This window comes from Falco peregrinus, chromosome 4 (genome assembly GCF_023634155.1).
Source record: "Falco peregrinus isolate bFalPer1 chromosome 4, bFalPer1.pri, whole genome shotgun sequence".
Lineage (NCBI taxonomy): Eukaryota > Metazoa > Chordata > Aves > Falconiformes > Falconidae > Falco > Falco peregrinus.
Window position 1 is genome coordinate 100,865,692 of NC_073724.1, and position 23,873 is coordinate 100,889,564.

Consider the following 23,873-nt stretch of genomic DNA (forward strand, 5'->3'; position numbering starts at 1 on the left):
GATTGCTTGGCTCAATTACTGAATCCAGGAGCTGACGACTGCCAGGCAGGGGGCAAGGAAATGTATCTTGCCTGTTCTTTGAAGTGTCTGGTGGTTTTGTTGCCAAAGGAGATTTGTGTTACTGAGTTTGTCTGGGTTCTTGAGTCCTTGTGATGCCTTTAAAAAGCAATCAGTCCGCCTTTTGTCTCTTTTAAGAAAGGAAGATAAACCAAGTAATAATGACCACACATTTTCCTGCCATTTCTTCCTGAATGTACTTGGTGTCAGAATCTGTGCACTGTGGGGAATTTAGGACTCTGCTTTTGTTCCAAACTTTTCTTCAAATCGTAGCTAATTTCTCATCTCTTGTGAAGCCAGTCTCCGTTTACTGTGGCCTGCTTTGCAATGGATAACAGTGTCTGCTTTTAGAGTATCTCCCCTGGTCTCTTCTAACTTTGTCTCCAGGATGCCCAGGGAGACTTTTAAAAAAGTATCAGGTGACCCTTTGATCAACCTGAGACATGATCAAAGTTTCTCCCCATGATCTATTGCTTAGTCCCCTGCCTGTCCCCCAGGTTCAGACTTGAAAACTACTTCCCTTTGAGGCAGTCATCAAAACTTAATGATACACCATTGTTAGTCCTGCGCCAAGCATAATAATTCCTATCTCCTGCTGTGGGTTTCAGTTCAATATTGTAACAAAAAATGAGATGCAGAGTGAACAGGCTCAGCAGTGAGAGTGGAGATCACAGCCTCCTGCATTACAGGAAAGAGCTCCCAATAATGAAGTGGTTTTTTTTACAATAAACACCAGCTGCCCAAATAATCATACCCGAATTTTCTTTGTGAAATATTGAATTAGTTTGAATTATTGATTCTTATTTTCAAAAAAATATTATGGATTTACATATGAATTATCTGTCCATCATGGTAACCTTTGTTCATTCTAATCTGGAAGTTTGGTGAGAGATGCTGGTTTGACTTGTGACTGAGGAAAAATGGTTTTGAAGGCTGAGGCACAGTGAATCTGGGTTCTTTTGTACATTGCTGCCAAATAGTCCCTTTTGCATTTTTTAAAATTACGTGGCCTTCAGGTAAGATTTTCTTCCAGAAACAGAAGAATTTATTGTGTGGTAGTTGAATACAAAGTACAGTGTTGGAATTAACCCACATGCATCATTGTAATTACATTTGATAGGAGGGAACATGTTGGTATGTTCCTTTTGGTTTTTTTTGGAACGCTAAATAATTTGCCGTATACCTTTTTGCTCTAGCATGTTAAGGACATAGTAGTTCAGAAGGACAATCTCTACTGGTGGCCTAAAATTTATATCATGTTACAGGTTTAATTATGCTTGTACACTTTTGTCCAGAGTGCAGGTTTCTCTGGCAGCGTGAGAACTTCTTAATGGCCTAAGGTTGTTAGTGATTGGAGAGACCAAAACACCTGTGAGACCAAATACATTAGCCAGCCAAGTTTGGCAACAGAAAACAAGGCAGGTATTGTTACAGATTCCCTAGAGGGAAGAACGGTATGAAAAATGGTGTATCACCAGTGTGGTTAGTCTTTCTTCTTCCTGCAGCTGGGGGGACTCTGCTCAGACAGGGATACTGACCTTGGAAGGCTTCACCTAGATCCTTGTCTTAACTTGCTGAGGTTGTGTCTGTCATGTTCCTGACAAAGGAAATCAATGGATGAGATGCCCAACATTTGGAGTGCTTGCTGAGTGAGGCTGTCAGGCACTACAGGAAGACATGGCTTGCCATAGGTGCTGAGAACACAAGGATTTCATTAACAAGGCACATATAAAGGCATCTGGGAGGTTGGGCAGCTGAAGAGGAGTTGCTGTCACTAGACAGAACTAGCTTCTCTGAAGAGAGAAAATAGCTTCTGTACCACACTGTCACCATGTGCCCAAGCCCCCTTTTTATTTTATTGAAGAACACCTGAGAGCAAGAGAGTAGCTGTATGGTTTTTTCCTTCTTAGGAGCCTTTTCTTAGGAGTTTGAAGGTGGCCTGACCTCATGCTTAGTTGTGTTAGCCAAGCCAGAATCCAAAAATGGAGACACTGTGGTTTCTGAAGTTCTGCATTGCAGTCTTGTACTAATCATGATCGCTGTCAGTAGTGGTGCTGCAGTGGAGAGTATAGTTTTTAACAGTCCAGTTCCTCAGCTTACTGAGGGCTGACTGGCAATTTGAGTGAAGTATCTTGTTATTGAATCTACCATCTGTGTTATTGTGGCATCTGTTCTCTAAGGGTTTCTTGTTAGGTCTTTGGAGTGACCACAATGTGTAGTTACAGCTCCGGTCCTGTATAACGTTTCATGTGAATATCAGTAACACCACGTAAAAAGAATAGTCAAACTGAGCAAGCAAGGAGGCAGCTGTCTTAAAATAAATAAGCGATAACCCTTAACCTCTGAAGGTAAAAGTGGTTTTGAATTCGGAAAACTTTACTCAAGTGGTGAACATAAATCTTGAAATTATTGGTAAGGAAGGCTAAGTAGTGGCTGCCTGTTAAACTTTGAACTGTGATTTCACTTTGTGTTTATTTTATCTAAAATCTTTCCAAATTGGTCCTAGATTTATTTAGTTAAACTAATATAACCTTAGAATCTAAGCAAAACTGAAAGCTAGGTTAAAGGAGATGAAAAAAGGTAGAATTTGGTGTTGCTGGCAAAGAACTTTTAAATGACCAATACTGGGTTGAGGATGGCGGAATAAAATTTGTGGTACTAATCAATAAAATGCTGAAAAGAACTGAGTGGGAGAAAAAGCCTGTATATTGGAATATCTGAGAAAAGGAGGTTATTAGAAAAGTGAAAGCCATGTAAAAGTTTGAAAAACAGGGGACTTGGATAAGTGCTAATGAGCCAAAAGTAAAGTTGTGGAAGTTGCAGCTTAAAAACCAAAAATACCAACAATGATTAAAAAAAAAAATATATCAGCATCCTGGTTTTGGCTGGGGTGAAGTTAATTTTCTCTTTAGTAGCTGGTACAGTGCTTTGTTTTGGATTTAGTATGAGAATAATGTTGATAACAGAGATGTTTTAGTTGTCGCTAAGTAGTGCTTACTCTAAATCAAGGACTTTTCAGCTTCCCATGCTCTGCCAGTGAGCAGGTGCACAAGAAGCTGGGAGGGAGCACAGCCAGGGCAGCTGACCCGAACTAGCCAGGGGGATATTTCATACCATAGAATGGCATGCTCAGTATATAAAATAGGAGGAGTTGGCTGGGGTTTCTCGGGGACTGGCTGGGCATAGGTCAGTGGGTGGTGAGCAATTGTATTGCACACCATTTTGTTGTTGGGGTTTTCCCTCCCCCCCCTTGGGTTTTAAAAAATTCCTCTCTATTTCTCTTTCTTTTTCATTACAGTTGTTGTTGTTATTATTCGTGGTAGTCCTTTTATTATGTTTTATTTAAATTATTAAATTGTTTTTAACCCCTGAGTTTTACCTTTTTCCAGTTCTCCCCATCCCACAGCAGAGGGGAGTGAGTGAGCGGCTGTGTGGTACTTAGTTGCCAGCTGGGGTTAAATCATGACAATCAGAAAGAAGGCGACTGCCAGATACTTGCTGGAACTGGAAAACAGCCAAGTATGATGAATCAAAAGACATTATGTAGTTATCAAAGACTGAACTAAAAAGGCAAACTATCCTGATGTAGAAAAGGTTTGGTAATAAGGGACTAAGCCCTTTAAAGACCTGATTAAAATCATATAACATAGAAATCATTATATGACCAGAATACAAAGAATAAAAGAATTCAGAAAAAAAAGGCTAGAAATGCTGAGTTGCAAAACTCAAGTAGTGAAGGTAATAAAATTCCAGAACTACTAAAGAAGTAAGAGGTGAGTCAGGGAGAGAGCAACAACAAATGTCAGAGAAAGCAGAAATATTCCATGCCTTTGCCTCAGTGCTTTTTAAAAAATAAATGAATTTTGATTAGGTAAGGAATGTGCATAATTTTTGAGACAGAAAGAAACACAACTGAGATAAAGGAATGAAAGAGAATAATTAGATTTGATGAAGTCAGGTTGTCAGAATATTTAAGTTTATCAAAGCAGTCATTGACATGGAGAAATTACCACTCCTAAACTCATGAAAAAGTGGTAGTTATGATAAATACTCTTATGAAGGGAGAAGAATTTAGGAACTGTAGACTAATCGTTCAGACTTTGTCACTCAAGAAGTAGTAGAACCAATTGCTAAGTAGCTCATAAACACCTTGAGAGCAATCAAGTGAGCAAAATAACCATGGTTTTGTAAGAACCATCTGAGATGGAAAAATCCACTTTTCTTAAGAAGTTGATTGATCTTCAGAATACGAAGGATGTGGTTGATAGCGTAACTCTAGACTTAGCAAGCTTTTTCTGACGCTTTCAAATTGTAACTCTGCAAGCAAACTGTATAGAGTTATGGCTGAGGCAACGTGTGGAAGACAGAGCAGGTGAAAGTGCTGACAGAGCAGGTGAAAGCTTAGTTCCACACCGGGATGTTGTTAAGTGGAAGTCACCAGAGGTCTGTCCAGGAATTACTGTAGTTCTATGTTTTTGTTAATGATTTGGATGAGAATTTATTGATAATACTTATAGCAGCTCCTTCAGTTGGCAATGATTGCAGAAGTCATGAAAAGCAGAATTTAAATGATCCAGAGAATTTGGATCCAGCATAGTTGGATCACTGTGTCATAAGTCAAGCAAGCACGGCAGAAGACCAGCTTGGCTGAACAAAGAACAGTTGCGGAGCTCAGGGGGAAGGAGAAACTGTATGCTCTCTGGAAGCAAGGTCAGGCTTTGCAGGAATTGTACAGAGCTCTCATTCGTTTATGCAGGGAGAAGACGCAGAAGGCCAAAGCTCAGAGTTTAAACTGGCCAGTTGTTTCAGATGAGAGGGTCTTTTTAAAGTATGTTAATAGCAAGAGGCAGTCTAAAGAAAACATTGGACTGATAGTTGTTGAAGATGGTCATCTGACTAGTAAGGATGAAGAAAAAGCAGAGGCATTCAGTGCTTTTTTTGCCTCAGTCTGTCCTGGGGTACATTAGGAGGAGCATGGCCAGCAGGTCAAGGGAGGTTATTCTCCCCCTCTACTCTGGTGAGGCTGCTTCTGGAGTGCTGTGTCCAGTTCTGGGCTTCCCAGTTCAAGAAAGACAAGGAACTACTGGAGGGGGTCCAGCAAAGGGCTACAAAGATGATGAGGGGACTGGAGGGTCTCCCTGATGAGGAAAGGCTGAGAGAGCTGGGCCTGTTCAGCCTGGAGAAGACCGAGAGGGGATCTTATCAATGTCTACCAATATCTTAGGGGTGAGCATCAGGAGGATGGGGCCAGGCTCTTTTCAGTGGTGCCAAGTGACAGGAGAAGAGGCAGTGTGTACAAACTGAAACACAAGAAATTCCTTCTGAATATAAGGAAGAACTTCCTTACCTTAAGGGTGACAGAGCACTGGAACAGGCTGCCCAGAGAGGTTGCGGAGTCTCCTCTGGAGGCAATTCAAAACCTGCCTGGACACAATCCTGTCCAACCTGTTCCAGGTGAACCTGCTTTAGCAAGGGGTTGGACTAGATGATCTCCAGAAGTCCCTTCCAACTTTAACCATTCTGTGATTCTAAATACTGATAGACCTTGGGCTGCCAGTCCTCTTCAGCCGGACAACTACAAGTGCAGGAACAGCGACTTTCCATTTGTGGACACTGAAACTGTAAGGGACCAGCTGTATCAGCTGAATGGTCACAAGTCCATAGGGCCTGATGGGATTCATCCCAGAGTACTGAAGGAGCTAGTGGATAGATATTGTGGCGGGAGCCCTCTCAACCATCTACCAAAGGTCTGGGTAGGTCACTGCTGACTGGGAGCTAGAAAGTGTTATACCAGTTTACAAAAAGGGTGTGAGGGAAGACCCAGGGAGCTGCAGCCCTGTTGGTCTGACCTCAGTTTCTGGAAAAATTATGGTGAGGATTATACTGGGTACTATTGAAAGACATTTAAAGAATAATGGAATCTGGCACGGTCAGCATGGGTTCACAGAGCAAGCCTCGTTTAACTAATTTTTTATCCTTCTATGATAAGGTCAGCCACCCAGCAGATGAAGGGATGGCAGCAGAGGTAGTTCTTCTGGATTTTATAAGGTTTTTGATACTGTCCTCTACAGCATCCTTCTGGACAAGCTGTCCAGCTGTAGAACGAGCAGGTTTACACAGCTCTGGGTGAAGAAGTAGCTGAAGGGCAGAGCTCAAAGGTGGTAGTGAATGGGGCTACATCTGGCTCGTGACTGGTCGCCAGCAGTGTTCCTCAGGGTTCAATTCTAGGGCCAGTCCTGTTCAATGTATTTGCCAACAATCTGGATGCGAGAGTTGAATGCATCCTTGGCAACTTCGCTGATGACACCAAACAGAGGTGCGGCTGACTTTCCTGAGGGACAAGAGACCTTGCAGAGGGTTCTAGATAATTTGGAGCATGGGGCTGTGGTTAACGGGATGAAATGTACCAGGTTCAAATGCCAGATTCTGTACCTAGGACGGGATAATGCTGGGCACAAGTACAAATTGGGAGAGGAGTGGCTGGAGGGCAGCCGTGCAGAAAGGGATCTGGGGGTGCTGGTCGGCGGCAGCAGGCTCAACACGAGTCAGTCTGGCTGCCCTGGCCAGGTCGGGGAACACAGCACCCTGGGGTGCATCAAACACAGTATGACCAGCTGGTGAAGAGGCGATTATCCCGCTGGATTCAGCACTGGTGTGGCCTCACCTCAAGTACTGTGGGGCCCAGCACTGCACACAACTTCAGAAGGATGTGAAGGTCCTTGAATGCGTCCGGAGGAGGGCAGCAAAGCTGGTGAAAGGGCTGGAAGGAATGTCCTGTGAGGAACAGCTAAGGGCTTTGGCCTTGTCTAGTTTGGAGAAAAGGAGGCTGAGGGGCGGCCTCATTGCTCTGTACAGCCTCCTGAGGAGGGGAAGGGGAGAGGGAGGTGCTGAGCTCCTCTCCCTGGGATCCAGTGACAGGACACATGGGAATGGTTCAAAGCTGCATCAGGGAAGGTTCAACACTGAACATCAGGAAGCATTTCTTTACCAACAGGGTGGTCAGACACTGGAACAGGCTTCCTAGAGAGGTGGTCGATGCCCCAAGGCTGTCAAGCGTTTAAGAGGCATTTGGACAATGTCCTTAATAAGGTGCTTTAACTCTGTCAGCCCTGAATTGCCAGGTGGTTGGACTAGATGGCTGTTGTAGGTCCCTTCCAACTGAAATAGTCTATTCTATCCTAGTTTGCATTATGAAAGCAACTAATTACGTAAGTATTTAAAGAACAATACATGCCTAAAGAGTGTGCTTTTATTTATGGGATGCTCTTAAAGAACATTGTATCTGGGGGGCTTTATATATTTTTGTATTTGGCATTGAGGACTTATCAGTGGGCAGTGTTGTGTCCTGTAGTAGGTGTCTACGTCTTAAAAAGATGTAGAAAAACTGGAAAAAATACAGACAAGTAGCATTGGAAAGGTAATAGGTTTGGAAACGTGAGCTATAACGGAAGTTGAGGAAATAGAGTTATTTGGCTGGCAAAGAGAACATTTTGTGGGCAAACGTGAGTATGTTCTGGTACTGAAAACCTTCATGAAAAAAATAATTGGCATTGACACTGTCATCCTTGGTTTCTTATTAGTGAGCAGATATTAGGAGGGAAAAATAGTTTAATTTAGAGCAAATATAATTACGGTTAGTAGGTAATCTTTTAAACTCTTGTCAGTCTTTTCCCTCATTTGTTCAAGGAGGAAGCAGACACCCAGTAAGTCTAGAATCTCACTAGTGGTGTGTTTTAAAGAAACCACTGTTGTAGATCACAGGAACAAGGTTCATAGTAAAGGCAGAGAGTCTTCATAGAGGATTGCTTTTCCACTTTTTCTCTCTTCAGTTACTTGAAGAGGCACTGATACTGCTCATATTCCACCTTTTGGAGTGTTTTGAAGAGAGATGAAGTCATATGTCATTACTCAACTTCTTGAAGTTTATGTAACCCCTTCAAAGTAATTTTTTACCTTGCCATGTTGGAAACCAAAGTTGTTTACACAAAGTACAAATCCCTGGATTAGTTTTCATATGAGCCGTCTTAAAAGTATACTATAAAACCAAATTGAAGTGTCTAGGTCTTAGGAGAAGTTTAATAAAGGAGTGCACAATGAACTCTGGGGAAGTGATAGTTCTGTAAATAATCAATAGCTAAAAGCCATTTCTGAAAGATTGGTGCTCTGCTGAGGTCAGCATTAAAGTAGATGCTGAGAGTTTCAAAAGCTGTTAAAGTCGCCCTTCAAGGTTTGTTTAGGTTTCTGTCTTTCTGGAGTTGAGTTCATTTTATGATAAAGAAAATGCTGATAGCAAATACTGTGAAGATTTGTTTTCCGGTAGTAATATGACGCTATTCACAGGGCGACTATCTACAGCAGCAGAGTGTTTACAGATATCATAAGATATGAAGCACTTTTAAGGAAATTATTTTTGCAAATGTTAGCCCCATGAAACTCAAACATACTTTAGCGATAGTATTTACCACGTGGTAGAGCAGGAAGTAGTTGCGTATGTCTCCTGGTAACATTTTGAAATAACTATATGTGCTTTATATATATATATTATACATATATATATATATATATATAAAAACACAGATTGCTTTGTTTAGTTCTCACATTCACATGTTGTCGTTGTTCTCCACCCCCCCCTCCCCGTACTGCAGTACTGGAGCTATATTTAAGAGTGATGGATATAACTGAAAGTCTCATTGCCATGAACACAGCCTAGAGGGTCTGAAATGCTCTTCAAATGCAGTGGGAGATTGTCCTTTTTAAAGCTTGCAGCCAAAACAGAAAAGGAACAAGAGGGAGGATCTGTTATCACTCTTGCTTAACAGGAGGTGGCAGTTACACTGAGAGGGGGGAAAAAAAGTAGTTTCTTCAAGTTTGTACTGCATTTTGTGGCAGATTCAGGATTAAAATCTTGATCCTCTAAATCCCTGTCTGGAATGGCTTGGCAAAAGATAGTAAATGAGCATTATTGTAAAATAGAAGCTATTTCATCTTCCTGTGTAGGTACAGATAATTTACGTGATTAAGTTGTACTGACAAATAGATTTTTTTAGTTACAATGTTGCTTAAGGTATTTCTCATTTTATGGAAGACCTTATCTTCAAGAGCCTTCATGATGTTTGTTTTAAAATAATGTTTTTAAAGGTCAATACCTTAAATTAGGTTTAATTGGTAAAGCAGAATAAAACCCTTGGACTTCAGTGTGAGTCAGTACCCAAAGGAAACTGTGATGATCTGATTGTAGTTATCTTGGGCTTATGAATCTTTAAAGTTTAGGCAGTAATAGAAATTATTAATGGATAATTGAATGGGGTGGGTGTTGCATGTGTAGGTATATGTGTAGAGTTATGTGTTGCAACATGAAGGACTTGTTTGGAAATTGATTGCATATTTCTTATATTTTACTTTAAAGACTAGTTAAATGTTTAATAGTAAGACTGTCTCTCAACTTGTCCAAATAAGATCAGCCAAAGGACACAATATAGAATCAGTTTTCGTAACTGTGTCTTTTTAATCCAAGTTTTAAGGATTGTAGAGCAATGCAGATTATACATACAGCTTTTTGATCTCTGTATTCTTTGTTACCATGTCCCCCTTCCCTGCAGTCACTTTGTGGGGAGGAGAGAAGATGGGAAGAGTAAATAGTTTTAAATAATTTTACTATAAGCAGCTGAAATGCATTAATAGTGTATAAATAAAAATGAAATATTTTTCTTTAAGTAATTCAAAGGCCATATTGTACATATCTAGAAACACCTAGAGTGGTTAATTGCATGTTAAATTCCTTTCCTCTTCCCTAGTGTAAACAACTGCAAAAATATTTACGTTCCTTGCCTTGCTAGATTTATTTATAATCTTGTAATAAAAACACAGAAGTGTTATAAATTGAAATCTTAATCTCTTGCTTGACTCGCTTTTTAAAATAGCAGTGTTGGTTTACTTTGTGCACTCTCCTGCTCCTAACACAGAAATGCATGACACTGAAGAACTGAACAAGTATTGATGTTAGGCAAGTTAGGGGCGCAGCACAAGATGTGGTTTCTTGAAATTAGCTTTCTGTTATTCTAAACAAGCTTAGAAACTGCAGCAAAGGAAGTGGCTTTAAAGCTCTTTATTGGCTTTTTTTATTATTGTGAAACTCCGGAATGATGATGATGATGTAATTCTATAAAACTTAGAGGGGCACAGGCCAAGAATACAGAAAGTAAGTTGACTGAGCAAGCCGCTGCATACCTATGGAGAGAGTTGTTTCTGCCAGTCAGTAAGTGTTCTAGCTTTTCCCCCAAGGTAGCTACTGGCACAAGCAGTTTGCAGACTCTGCACTCCAAAACTCATTAAACTGTTTCTTCAAGTGAGAATGAATTGAGGACATTTTCAAAGCACGCTGTAAACTTATGTAACAGGCTAATATAATAGGAAAAAAAAATCTGTGATTTTTTTCAGAACAAAAGTGAATTCTGTAAGCTGCAAAGCATATGTGAAAATCCTTTTCTCATTTCGTAAGGAAAATGAGTAGTTTAAACAGAAAAGTAGAGAATAAATTCTGCTGTGTGACAATGTGCGTTTCCCAAAATAAGTGCACCCAAGTGATAGAGAATGAGTTTCAGAGCCTGGCAGCCACAGCCTAGGCTTCTGCTAGCAGTGCCAGGCTGCTTGCTTCCATCACTGTGCAGGGGAAGGAGGAGAAGAGGAGGAGCCTTACTGGGAAGCTTCTCGGCTTGTCTGACTACAGGCTCAGTTATTCTGGGAAAGGGAGCATAGAAAAGGTTCGGAGAAGGGCATTTAATTCAAGTAGATTAGCACACTGATTCTGGGAGTCACTGTAATGTATGAACGAGACTGAAATTTTCTGTATGTGTTAACTGGATGTTGTTGCAGTTCTGTGCTGTGAAATCTCTTGAGTATCTTCCTTGAATTTTGAGAAAAGTGATCTGAGGCAGAATGTGGGTCTGAAGAACATGAAAATACGAAGTCAAAGGGAAAAAGTAAGACCAGATCTCCTGGTCATCAGATAATATTTTTTTCTTTTGCTAAAAGTACCTTTTCCCTCTGATATTTTATAATTATACCTGTACAGCTGGTACATCAGAACGGGAAACTTGCTAAGCTAAACGTGAAGCATCCCTCTGATCTGCACCCCACGTTAAATTCACCAGTTTTCTGTGCTGAAAAATGGCTTCATAGTTCTTGACCTGTAACCTGCAGCTCTTTCTGTTGCACCTCCAGCTCCTGCTGTATGAATGGCTGACACAGTGCCAAGAAAACATTGCCTGTGCTAACCTTCAGTGTGCTTGTTTGCGTGCCAGAGTGGTGGTGTCCTGGATTTCCACTAGCCCTGATAAACCTTGGTCTCAGCAGAGGGAAATAACCTGTACTGATTTCCATGCTAATCAGCATTCTCTTCTGGCTGTGAAGTTACCAGAGCCTGGAGCTTCTTGATGTCTCTCAGGAGTTTTCCACCCGTGCTGACAGCTAAATTCAAGGGCATTAGGAGCAGTAATATCAAGTTAGTGCCAGATTCAGGGGTTCTCCACCCAGTAGCCCCCCTGAAGGAAACGAGTTGGCTGCTCCTTTATTAGGTTTCCTGCCAGAATAAGCATTTAATTAAGAAGGGGGCGGGCACAAAATATCATCTCCATCAAAGAGTGTTCCTCATGGAAACTATTCAACAACTTGCTCATTGATGTAATTACAGTGGAACACATTTTGTAATTAGAAGACTTAAATGATGAAAATAGTTTTCTTAATTTAGTGTTGTGTGTTTTCAGGTTCTCACTTGTGTTTTTTGTCTTAAGATGCAAAGCAAAATGGACTTAAATATGCTTTGCAGTAACTGAAGTCACAGCAGAAACTGTTGGAAGAGCATTTTGAAAAGTCCAAGCACTAGTAAAGAATTCCTGTAGTTTGTTTTGTTTTTTCTGTTTCCAACAGATGTAGTAGGATTTTGTAGCACTGATAGCATGTGATTAGTGGAGCTTCATGAATGATTACCTACACTCAAACAAAAGCTAGGTTAGCATATATTAAGCTGTAGGGGTTTTTTTCTTTGGTTTTGTCTTCGTAGAATCGCATCTAAATTTTTCTATCAGATTTTTTTTGTGATAATCTTAATAGTTCTAAATTTAAAATTCAAATTATTGAATCCTAAATTAGTTTATGTAGTCTTCAAAACAGTTTAACTAATGCTACTATATTGTTTGAATTAATGAAGTGGCTTACCTTTTAAATAGAAGATAGAAGTTGTAGTAAATTATTCAGATTTCTCCTAGAGCAGTAGTCCTGTCCTTTCCAAAGATAACAGGATAAATACTTCTGTCCTTTGATTACAAAGGAAGCGTATAATGTCTAGTTTGGGCAAGATACCTAGTTTAAGGTAGGTAAGGTAGAATGAATTGAATCTTACCCTAAGAATGTATCCTACAAAGACTTTTAAAAAAATTCCTGATAAGGTGCAAAAATACAAAAGTATCGGTGTGGTATTTTTGTTTGTTACACAATGGGATGGAAAGCCATTGCACATGGAATTTGGAAATATTTCAGACATGGCTATAAGAGAAGACTGATAATGTTGGTGGAAAGAAGGCCCCTTTAATAACTGCAATGGATCAGTCACACACCTTTATTTCAGTCTGTTGTGTGGGATAAAAAGCAGGCATGAACATGACCTGTGGATGGCATATTATCATAACCCATGGGCTATGCTGTAAAATGCACTGTTTTATAAACTCCTGGAACGGGTTCGTGGAACTTTTTGAAGTAAGTGATTACTCAAGAGTCTTCATTAACTTTCTAGCTGCTTACCAAAAATACATTTAATAAGGAGAGTGCCCTAGTTCTACATGTCTAGCCTTTACCCTTTCCAAAAGGGAAATTGATAAAGTGGGGTGGAGGGGTGTGTGTGTGTTTGTTTTTTATATATGGAGAAATCATTCAGCATTGGAAACAACACCAAGAAATCAAGTCATTTTACATCTATAGCTCTATAGCTAATTTTATTAAAATGGAGTTTTATGCTAAAAGGTGAACCATTTAGTTTTAAATATATTTGCAGTGATGTGTTTATACATCATAGAACTTTTTAAAGGAGTATTAGCCTATTCTTGGGCTTTTTGAACGTTGTATTGCCTAGATCATAATCTCATCTGTATGAAACGAGGAGTATTTTAATGCAGGCAGATAGTTCCTTGTGAATTAGGGTAGAGGATGAATCTTAATGTTTAAATATTTTTTTTACAGGTAGCTAAGTCCAGTTTTGGAAAGTTAATTACTAAAACAGCTTAGAATCCGAAGATGTACTTGAATAATAGGTACTGGGTAATGGTGAAATATTGATGATTGGGAGTTCTTGATCAGAAACTTTGTGTGAGGACTGAGAAAAAAGTAGTGACAGGGAATGGTAACATGCTAGAATTATTCATACTTTAGAGTGGGGAAAATCTGTACTAGTACAAAACCCCAAACATTTTAAAATTGAATATAAGCTTCACTAGGGAATAGCAGTGTTAATAATCAGATTTCCTTGACTGTTGTTTGCAATAAGAAAATAATCTTAGTTGTGGTATGCCTTTGAGGATGGTAGTCATCTTACATAACCTGAGCTGTCTAAAAGTGTGTTCCTTACATATTCCAATGAAGGAAGAGAGAGTCATCTATACCTTATCTGTCTTAGGCATCTATCTTAAGATGGACTGACACATCCTCTATTTTTGTTTCCTTTTTGGGATACTGTCCTGTCACCGATGAGTTTTTAATAATTCTTAACTATTTTCATCATGCGTCAAGACCAACAGGAAAATTGAAGACTAGAGACATTTTTTCATCTCCTCTAACTATGTTGCTCCTACTTTAAACTAGTTGTGTAGCCTACCAGTAGAGACTAGATTGCTCACCCATGGCAAATTCCATCTGTTTTGGACACCTGTCTTAGGGTGGAGATAACCATCTTGTTAAAAATAGCTTTTGAATGGCTGAATCGCAGTTAACTTTGAGAACTTTATTTATAGGTGTTGCTCGGAAAAGGGAGCTAAGAACTTTGTTTCTCATCAGCTGTTCACAATGATCTAGATTATAGGGTACCTTTTTAAAAGTAAAAAGACTGATTAAAAGCTGAATAATTTATTTTTCCACCCTCTCAGTTGGTCATTTTTTTTTACCACACTCATAAATCTTTGACTTCGGTAATGGAGAATAAGGTGATGATCAGCACTTTCTTGAATAAAGAAACATAGTTTATTTCAGCTGTCAAAAATCAGGAGGAGTTTGTTACTTACAATGTGATAAAGAATCACAGTCAAAGATAAATAGTTCTGAAAAATTGCTAATGCCCTTTCACTTTTCTGTTCAGCTGCCTCAGCATTTCAGCTATTGATTCTAGGATAAGTACAAGCATCTTGAGAGCCCGTGGATTTAAATTTAAAACATCTGTTGTGCTACTTTATTGTTTGGCTTCTAGTTCCTCTTTAAAACTCTGTTTTCTATAGTACATACAAAAAATCTTGACAACAGTCACATCACAAGAATGTTAAGAGCTTTGACTTTGGATAGGAGGGCAAATAAGATATAGGACTGGTTTTCTCAGAGCACTGAAAGGGCAGAGTCAGTTTCTCACTCCTTCATCTATGCATTCATCCATCTTCAGTTCAAAAAATATGCCCGAATCTATTGGGAAACAATGTCTTCTCAGCTTGGACCTGCTTGCCTTTCCACATTGCATCAGAGGTGATGAGATCTTCAACCTTAGAGATACTGAGATTTTAGACAGAGCCCTGAGAAACCTTATCAAAGTTGGGTCTGCTTTGAGCAGAAGTTGGACCACGTGACCTTCAGAGGTCTCTCCAAATTTAAATTACTCTGTTACAGCCAGGGAAATAAAAAAAAAAAAAGTATTTTTATTTCTGAGAAAGTAAGGGTGACACTTCAGATTTTCTCTGCTAAGAAAACGTAAACAGCATTAAGGAGTCCACCGTTACTGGGAAGAGTCATAAAGCCAAGTAACAATACATAAATGAATAACAATATAACTATGCATGATGATCTGCTATATATATATATATATATATATGCATTTGAAAATGTGCAAAAAAATCTGTTAACAATGACATTGCATGTGGGTGTAATTTGAGTTTTTTGATATACAGGAAGCCATATTTTTATAGTATTAAATGCAAGTCCCTATTATCATTTTGTTTGTGGAAAAAGTTTACAAATTGAACTTTTCCAAGTGTGACGCTGCACTTGCCCACATGGAAAATGGTAAAACGTGGTGTTGCTTGTAATGAAGTAATTGTGGCTTTCTTTAAAGACCAGTGGAACAAAACAGCTATTATCAAATATGAATAATCTTTTTCACTGCTTGATTTTCTCCCCTTCTGGTCCTATTTGTGTATTATTTCAGTTGGGATCAGTGTATTGGATGTACAGTATTTAGGTTGAAAAATGCTTCTTATAATAAAGGATGTGTTCATTCTGGGATTTCTGGTGGTGGTGGTTTTTTTCCTTTTTTTTTTTTAAACTGTTTGTCATTAATAGTATCAGATTTCTTCCATCATATTTCAGAAAATGCCAAACAATTTAAAGGATTTAAAAGACTATTTTTGTTCTTTTTTGTTTTCTCCTTACAGGCCTGGCAGCTGCGATTCAGTCATCTTGTGGGCTATGGTGCCAAATATTACTCCTACCTCATGTCTAGGGCTGTTGCTTCCATGGTGTGGAAACAGTGTTTTGCTCAGGACCCATTTGATAGGTAAAAACAAAGAAAATATGAAGTAGAATGAAGTGCTACTTGCTTCTGGAAAACATGAAACAGGTCAGATGGGGCTGCCTAGATTAATGGGCTTTTTTTAATGACAGTTGGGTTTTAGCCTTTTTCTTGATTTTAAAAGGATTACAAAACAGGAAATAGACACAGGTATAAAGTGTACTTTGGGACATGTTCATTGGTGCAAAAAAATTCATGTCGATGTTTTAAGATACAGGTGTGCCAGTTTGGAGGCACTGAAATCCACATTTAGATCTAATTAGAGAGCTTGATTTTCATAGATGCCTAATTACTTGTAATTTTCTATTGAAGTCAAAGCAACTGTGGGTATTAAACAAGCTTCATGTCACCAACTTCAAAGCTAAGTATAGCTATCCTACTCGTTCTGCTTTGAAATTAAAAAGTAAATTGTGAGATGACAAATTGTAAGTGTTCTATACCTTAGGTGAGCATTCAGAGCATTGTAACAGAGCAGTTTTTCCCCTTGGAGCAATGAAGGCTGAAATGTTGTTCACAAATTAACTTCTGTAAACACTAACATATTCATATGTATCAAATTTGTCTAGTTCAGTTACTCGTAGTATAATTTTAAATGTACTCTGAATTTGAGGACTCAACATGGAATCAAGGCAGTCATTGTTTCAGGGTGGAAGATTTCATTTGATCTCTGTCTCTGAGTTCTGTAGAGATCCTAGAAGCAAATCTGACTGAAAGCTGAACAGGTTGTGTTTGCAGGTGGATCTAACATCTGTGTTTCTCCAGGGCAATGGGTGAGCGTTATCGTAGAGAGATGCTGGCACACGGCGGTGGAAAAGAGCCCATACTTATGGTTCAAGGTAGAAAAAAAAAATTATTCCCTTGCTCAAGTGGGAAATAATACAACTGCATTTCCTAATTTGGTCTTTTTAATTTGTGATTTTCATTGGATTTATGAAAGAAAACTTATTTAGTTAGTTAAGTGAGCAGGATGTCAGCTTTGTGTCATGATCAGTAGAGCTTGTCATACGTAGAATAAAAACACGCAGATAGTTGGGGTGACGTGTCGGAAGAGGTTGTATTTCAAGGCTGTCTAAAGAGTTCAGAATAAGAGTACCACATACTTGAAGGAAGATGGATGACACAATTTTGTGATACAAAGAACTGTTAACTTTTACATACATGGAATTCATAATGGATCTGGTTATTTCATGTACAAGAATTTGAACTTGTTTTGGCCACATCTTTTTAGCATCTTCAAAATTACTTCACTTGCATCAATACTTTGAGTGTACATTCTCATGAAGTGGAAGAAATATGGTTCATTATTCCTCTCTATACCATACTTGCCTTTTGAATCAGGAAAGTAACTTCTAAAAATCATTCATAGCGATAGCAAAGATGTTATAATTTGTATATTAAAAAAAATAATGTCAGGAGAATGAAATAAGTTTGAGAAACTGCTGAATTTATCTTGACTGTCATTGAGATCATGATAAAAACTTTCCTTTGTAATGTTGCAATATTCAAACCAAACATTTTTGCATTACTGTTGCTATTCATGATAGGAGGACTTGGTAAGCCCTTCATCTGAAGGGGCATCTTTCAGTTTAGTCTGAAGTTCTTAATATTAAGAATGAATATTAATTCATTGGCCTCTGTTCACTTCAGTTTGGTAGACAGGAAGTTGTGGGGATTTTTCTCAGATAAGGAAGACAGTGGTAATGTGTCTGTATTTCATCATGAGATTGGCAGGGTTCCATAACTAGAACATTTCAGTTCTTTGACCTATCTGTTTATATTTGAGGCCATAACCTCTCTGCTCCTTAGATTCATCATATATTAAGCAACTATTTTTTTTCAAGATTAGTCTGTTTATATTTCTGATCTTCAGGGTTACTTTTTTATTTAACATGACTTCGCAAACTTGCATTTCTTTACTGTTCTTGAAGAGCCTGTGTTTGTAACCTCAAAAAACTGTAGCCCAAAACTGTGGATTAGGTAGTTGCAAGACAGGAACGTAAATCTTTACAAGCAAATCCAATAATAAATTGTAAGTCATATGGTATAGAAAGAATGAATGCTTTTAAACACCAGTTATGCTTATCATCTCTTCTATTTCTGGGATGTATTTGGAATTTTACTGAGCATGAAATCTTTCTGGAATGCCCTAGATGCTATGTTGAAGTTGCTGACAGTGTGCTCCCTTTAATCAAATATTATTTGAATGAAGTTTGGAGAATTCATCTGTGGATGGACTTATCAATGGAAGTAGAACTGGCTTTCCCCTTTGCATGTGAGAGAACACAGTAGAACATGGTATAATCAGTTTGGAGTTGAGATTATGCATCTGTTGTTTTGGATAAAACTTGCTATGGAAATGAAGCTAAAAAGGTGGTATCATAGTCCAGGAAATTCCAACTTTAAGTTTAAAGGAAATCCAAATATGATGAAGTCTGGTAAGATACAGTGAAAGCACACAGACAAGTTTAACTCTTGTAATGCAGTAATTAGATGGTTTAGGCATTTCGATATTCATAGTCCTCATGCTTATAGTCCTCAATTAATTTAGTTCATTGGTGAGTTGTCAGGACCAATGGTGAATGGTTAAGAGGTGATAGCTGTGTAGCCTGGGCTTTGAAGAAGAGAGCAAGCTATATTTAAGGAAAAGTGGTGCCTACTGCAGGGTAGTGAACTTCATGTAAATAGTAGAATAATGGGATCTTTTATGATGTGACCATAAAATCTATGTATAAAATATAGGCAGTTTGATTTTAATTTTTTTTCTTTAAATCAGTAAATCCATAAACCACTAAACAGAACTGTGCGTCACTTAACAGTCAGTAACTGTAGTGCACCTGCTGGTGTGTTTGTTTATGTGTAACAGGAGAACAAGACAGCAGTAACTCCCCTGTGTCAGCGTTAGCATGAATCATACTGGTGAATGTAGCACGGACTATGATTTACAAAAAACAGCAGAGGTTTTCAAGATGTTTTCACAGAATCATAGAATAGGTGAGGTTGGAAGAGACCTCTGGAGGTCATCTCGTTCAACCCCACTGCTCAAGCAGGGCCACCTAGAGTCAGTTGCCCAGGACCATGTCCCAGGTGGCTTTTGAGATGGAGACTCCACAACCTCTCTGGGCAACCTGGGCCAGTGCTCGGTCACTGTCACGGGGAAAAAGTGTTTCCTGCTGTTCAGAGGGAACCTCTTGTGTTTCAGTTTGTGCCCATTGCCTCTGGTCCTGTCACTGGGCACCACTGAGAAGAGCCTGGCTCCATCTGCTTTGCACCCTCCCTTCAGGTGTTAATACTCAAGATCTCCCTGAGCTTTCTCTTCTCTAGGCTGAACAGTCCCAGCTCTCTCAGCCCTTCCTGGTAGAAGAGATGCTCCAGTCTCTTCATCATTTTTGTGGCCCTTTGTTGGATTCTCTGCAGTATGTCCATCCATGTCTCTCTTGTACCAAGGAGCCCAGCACTGGACACGGCATTCCAGGTGTGTCCTCAGCCGCTCTGCATGGAGGGGAAGGATCACCTCCCTCAGCCTGCTGGCGATCCTTTGCCTGATGCAGCCCAGGATGCCGTTCTCCTCCTTTGCAGCAGGGCCCCACTGCTGGCTCATGTTCAACGTGGTGTCCACCGGGACCCCCTGGTCCTTTTCATGCGAACTGCTTTCTTGCTGGGTGGACCCCAGCATAAGTTGGTGCCTGGGGTTGTTCCTCCCCAGGTGTAGGACCTTGTTGAACTCTGCCCTGTCATCCAGGTCATTAATGAAGATGTTAAACAAGACTGGACCTGGTATTGACCCCTGGGATACACTGCTAGTTATTGGCCTCCAACTGGACTTCATGGCACTGATCACCTCCCTCTGGGCCTGGCCATTCAGCCGGTTTTTAATCCACCTCACTGTCTGCTCATCCAGCCTGTACATCAACAGCTTCTCTGTGAGTATCTTAGGGAAACTGTCAAACCTTGCTGAAGTCCAGGTAGATAATATCCATGGCTCTCCCCTTGTCTACCAGGCCAGCTGTTCTGTCACAGAAGTTTATCAAGTTAGTCAAGCATGACTTGCCCTTGGTGAATCCATGGTGACTATTCCTGATGATTTTTCCGTCGTGCATGAGCCTGAAAATGGTGTCCAGGATTAGCTGCTCCACCACCTTCCTAGGGATTGAGGTGAGAGTGACCAGCCTGTAGCTCCCTGGTTCTCCTCCTTGTCCTTCTTGAGGATAGGAATGACATTTGCTTTTTTCCAGTGTTTTGGCACTTCTCCCAGAGTGATCCCAATCTTATCAAAGATTACTGAGATTTGCCTTGCAGTGCCCTCTGCCAGCTCCCTCAGCACTCACGGGTGCCTTCTGTCAGGGCCTATGGGCTTATGTTATGGCCAGTTTGCTTAAGTATTCCCTGATCTGATCCTCTTCCATCAAGGGTATGTCTTCCTTGCTTCAGGTTATCTCCCTGGCCACTTTTGTATTCTGAATTTCAGTTTTATACTCTGTGTTTCTTTCATACTACTTTAAACTGAAATTTTAAAACATACTCAAGATCATAAAAATAACCGGAATTCATCAGCATATCCTTGCCTGTGCATATTGTGATGTTCATTTGTAGACAGTGCAAAACTTAAACAAGCATGCTTGAATGACTCCCTGGGAAATGAAATTGAGGTGACTCCAGTGTTTTGACAAGTTAATAATTTGATTGTTTGGGATTATTTGAGTTTAAATTATAGAACACACATGATGGAAAAGCTTATTATATCTTCATACTTCATTGTTCTGTATTTATTACAAAATCCGAGAATTTAAGGAGAAAAGTAAGAACAGTTGCTTGTTCTTTAATTGGTTTGGGTTCAATCGGCTTGTGACTCCTCTTGCTGCATTTTGTCCTTTTCATTATGGATGTTGCATAATACTTGATTTCTCTTTTGTTGGTTTTCATCAGTTGCAAAACTGTGCTCTCATAGCAGATGAGCAAATAGATTCCTGATTAAAGACAGATTCCGCCAAACTTAAAAGCTTGTTGATTTTATTTTTCTTCAGTGTAACAGTCCAGATTCTGTACTCACTAGAGCCGTAGTTCAGAAACCTGAAGTTCCTTAGGCTGTTATTTCAGGCATTTTTAATATATATATAAAAAGAGAAAAGTGCTTTGTACAAGTCTGGCTTTTGGATGCATGTATATAGCCTCACTTTTGAAGTGCTTCCATATCTCATTGTGAAGTTAGCCATATTCATTGACTGGTAACATATAGCTTCACAAGCGGGTTTCATTTATACAGTTTCTTTGTTACATTTTCTTTTCAGAAGCTATCTATTGTCTGTCTTTTGTGTTTGGATATGACCCTAACTTTTCATCTTTCTCCCGCGTGATTCCGTAGATGTACTGATTAGGGAAGGTAAAGGATCTGACCTGCCATCCAGTGGAGTTACTGACAAGATTCCTGTTTGGACTAGTCTTTAATTAGAAAACATAATACACTTGTTTTGTTTGGATCTGATTCTCTTGGCATTTGTTTCCGTTAAAAAAACCAAAAAAACCCCAACCAAAACCACCAAACACAACGGCTTTATGAAACCTTTTTTAACATTTTCTGAAGTGACCCCTTTTATCTTACCCCTTTGACAATCTACAAAATTCAGAAATAGTCACACATATGGATAGCAGGAGCAATTAAAAAATGAGTAAACAGTGCTTTGTCCAAGAGGCTTGCTTGCTTGTTTTTTGTTGGGGTTTTTTTTTTTTTTTTCTTTAGAGAGGAAATACAGTTTGAGAAGAACTTGATTCCTCTGTCACTTTGGGTCAGCCACATGGCTCTTGCAGACCCTCTCATCCCAGGACTACATGGCATTAGGGATTCCAAATTCCTTTAAAGATACGTAACCTAGGTGTCCCTTCCAGGTCCAGTTGTGTGCTGATTGCAGGTCTGAACAAGATTCAGGTGTGGACCATCCCTCCCTCTCTCCCTTGGCACTCCCTGACTGGAGAGAAACCCAGGTGCATAGCCAGAAAGTGAATTGCAGTGTGAAAAGTACTGGGTTGGATGAGCTGGGAACTGAGAGCATGGAACAAATCCTGGAGTGCACTTCTCCTGCAGTTTTGATGCAGTCATATGGCCCTTTGGGTCTCTCAGGAAGTCCTTGTGCAACATGTGAAATTGTGTCTTTGATTTGTTAATGCTGTGTTATATTGCAGACAGTCATACCGTACCGTGTGCATACATGGTAATCAAACCAACCGAATGTGTAAACACACATGCATTTGCTGCAATGCAGTTTGAAACGTTGTTTTTCTGTGCCTCGAATTGTACTTTGTGGAATAATCATGATTTGAAGAGGCTGTGAAAATCCTCAGATAATGATTGTGTGCCTCTTTGAAAGTATAAGAAATCTGCATAAATCCTAAAAGGTGATGTGAATGGCAACATATGTTAAGTCAAGCTACATGGACCCAAAATAATTAGTGTTCTGAAGGGGCAGAGGCCAAATTTTGCCACAGGCTTTATTCTTCTCCCAATTTTCAGTGATTGTAGGTTATAGCTAACCATCTCTCAAAAGGGTGTGGTTAACCACAGTGCTGTAATGTGAAAGAAAACTTCAAAGCAGAGAAGATAAGCTATGCAGTTGCCTTAGGCTTGGGAGAGACTGAGCTGAAATAGGAGTTGGGCTGAACATATAAAATACACTCCTAGATTTTAAAACTGCAACAACCATCAGACCTTGTGGACATCTTACTAAATCATTTAGACTGAAGTGCTGAGTACTTACAATATATCAAAGCTGATCTTGCTTTGATATATTTTAATGGAGTTTAAAGGGAGACATAACAATTCTTAACACATCAATACAGAGTAAGAGGTTAAAACACGGAAATACCATCAGTGTCTGCTTCTTTTGGAGTTGTCTGCTCTCAAATCTGTAGTTATTTATTTCATAAGGGCATGATCATTTTACTACAGTAGGAATTCTTCAGCAGTGACCTCTGTTGCTCTTCTTCCTTCCCTTGCAAAAGCAAATTCTGCTAGTGTCTGTTTGCGATGTCAGTGATGGGAAAATAACAATGCAATAGACCACTAATGCAAGAAACCTGAAATCTATTTGTATTATCAAAAGCTGGAACTACTGGGTTGGAGGTCATTTGACACCACTATTGCCAAAATGATTTTGAATTCTCCTACACATTTAAAAGATTCGATGTGGAGTCTAAATGAATGTAATTTGTAACAAGTTTTGAGTGAGATTTGGTAAGACTGCATTCAGCTGCACTAAAATATATTCAAGTGTACTGTACTTCATTAAGTTTCTTTTATTCATTTTGTAATATCCAGGGTTAGAATGTTTTTGTTATGATTTGCCATTTTTATGTAAGAGGGAAATTAGATCTACTTGAAGATAATCCCAGCATCAGTCTCTGCTCTTCCCCCTAATCATTGTACTGGTAGCTTTTCTTCTTTTGCAGTGTATTGATAATCATAGTTCTAAGAATTGTCCACAGCAGAATAAATTCTAGTGTACCAAAAGAATTAGCTAAATGACATCTGGGATGGCTTTTTTTTATAAAGTCAGTATTTGAAGGGAGTTTTTGTATTTTGGGGCTTGGGGAGTAGTGGTTATGCCTGTTATGGCCATCATTATATTCTCTGTAGGCAGCATTACAGTCATCTCTCCATATTGATATCTGATAGAAAAGGGCATATTTGCTACAGAAAAAAATCGTTCTTTTATAGAGCCACATCTTAAAAATTGGAAGGAAGGAATAATTTCACCAACTTGAGATTCTCAGCTAATCATCCAGGTTTTCTTTCTGGGATACAAGAAAAAGTAGGTTCTTCATAGGTACAATTTGTCTCTTCATAAAGTAGATCTCTGAAAAAGGTCATATGAGTGACACCCATGAGGGTCTTCCTACAGTTCAGTCTCTAGAAATAGAGGCAGGCAGTTCAGCTGTAAAATCTGAGGCAAAATGAAGCCAAAAAAAGGCAAAATGAATTGCACTGTTGGGTTGGGATGGGATGGCTCCAACTGAGTTTAAGACGAAGCTCCAGTAGTCACGCGTGACAGTACATGTTCCAGTGGGCTGCCATCCT

General features: G+C 39.4%; 1 protein-coding gene across 1 annotated transcript in view; it reads left to right on the forward strand.

The window, feature by feature from the left end:
- The window catches only part of MIPEP (mitochondrial intermediate peptidase), an 80,985-nt gene that overhangs the window by 55,151 nt on the left and 1,961 nt on the right, over positions 1–23,873 (forward strand). The window contains exons 17-18 of the mRNA XM_055802355.1: positions 15,672–15,793; positions 16,571–16,644. Of these exons, the coding sequence (XP_055658330.1) occupies positions 15,672–15,793; positions 16,571–16,644 (196 nt within the window). The remainder of the gene's footprint in view (positions 1–15,671; positions 15,794–16,570; positions 16,645–23,873) is intronic.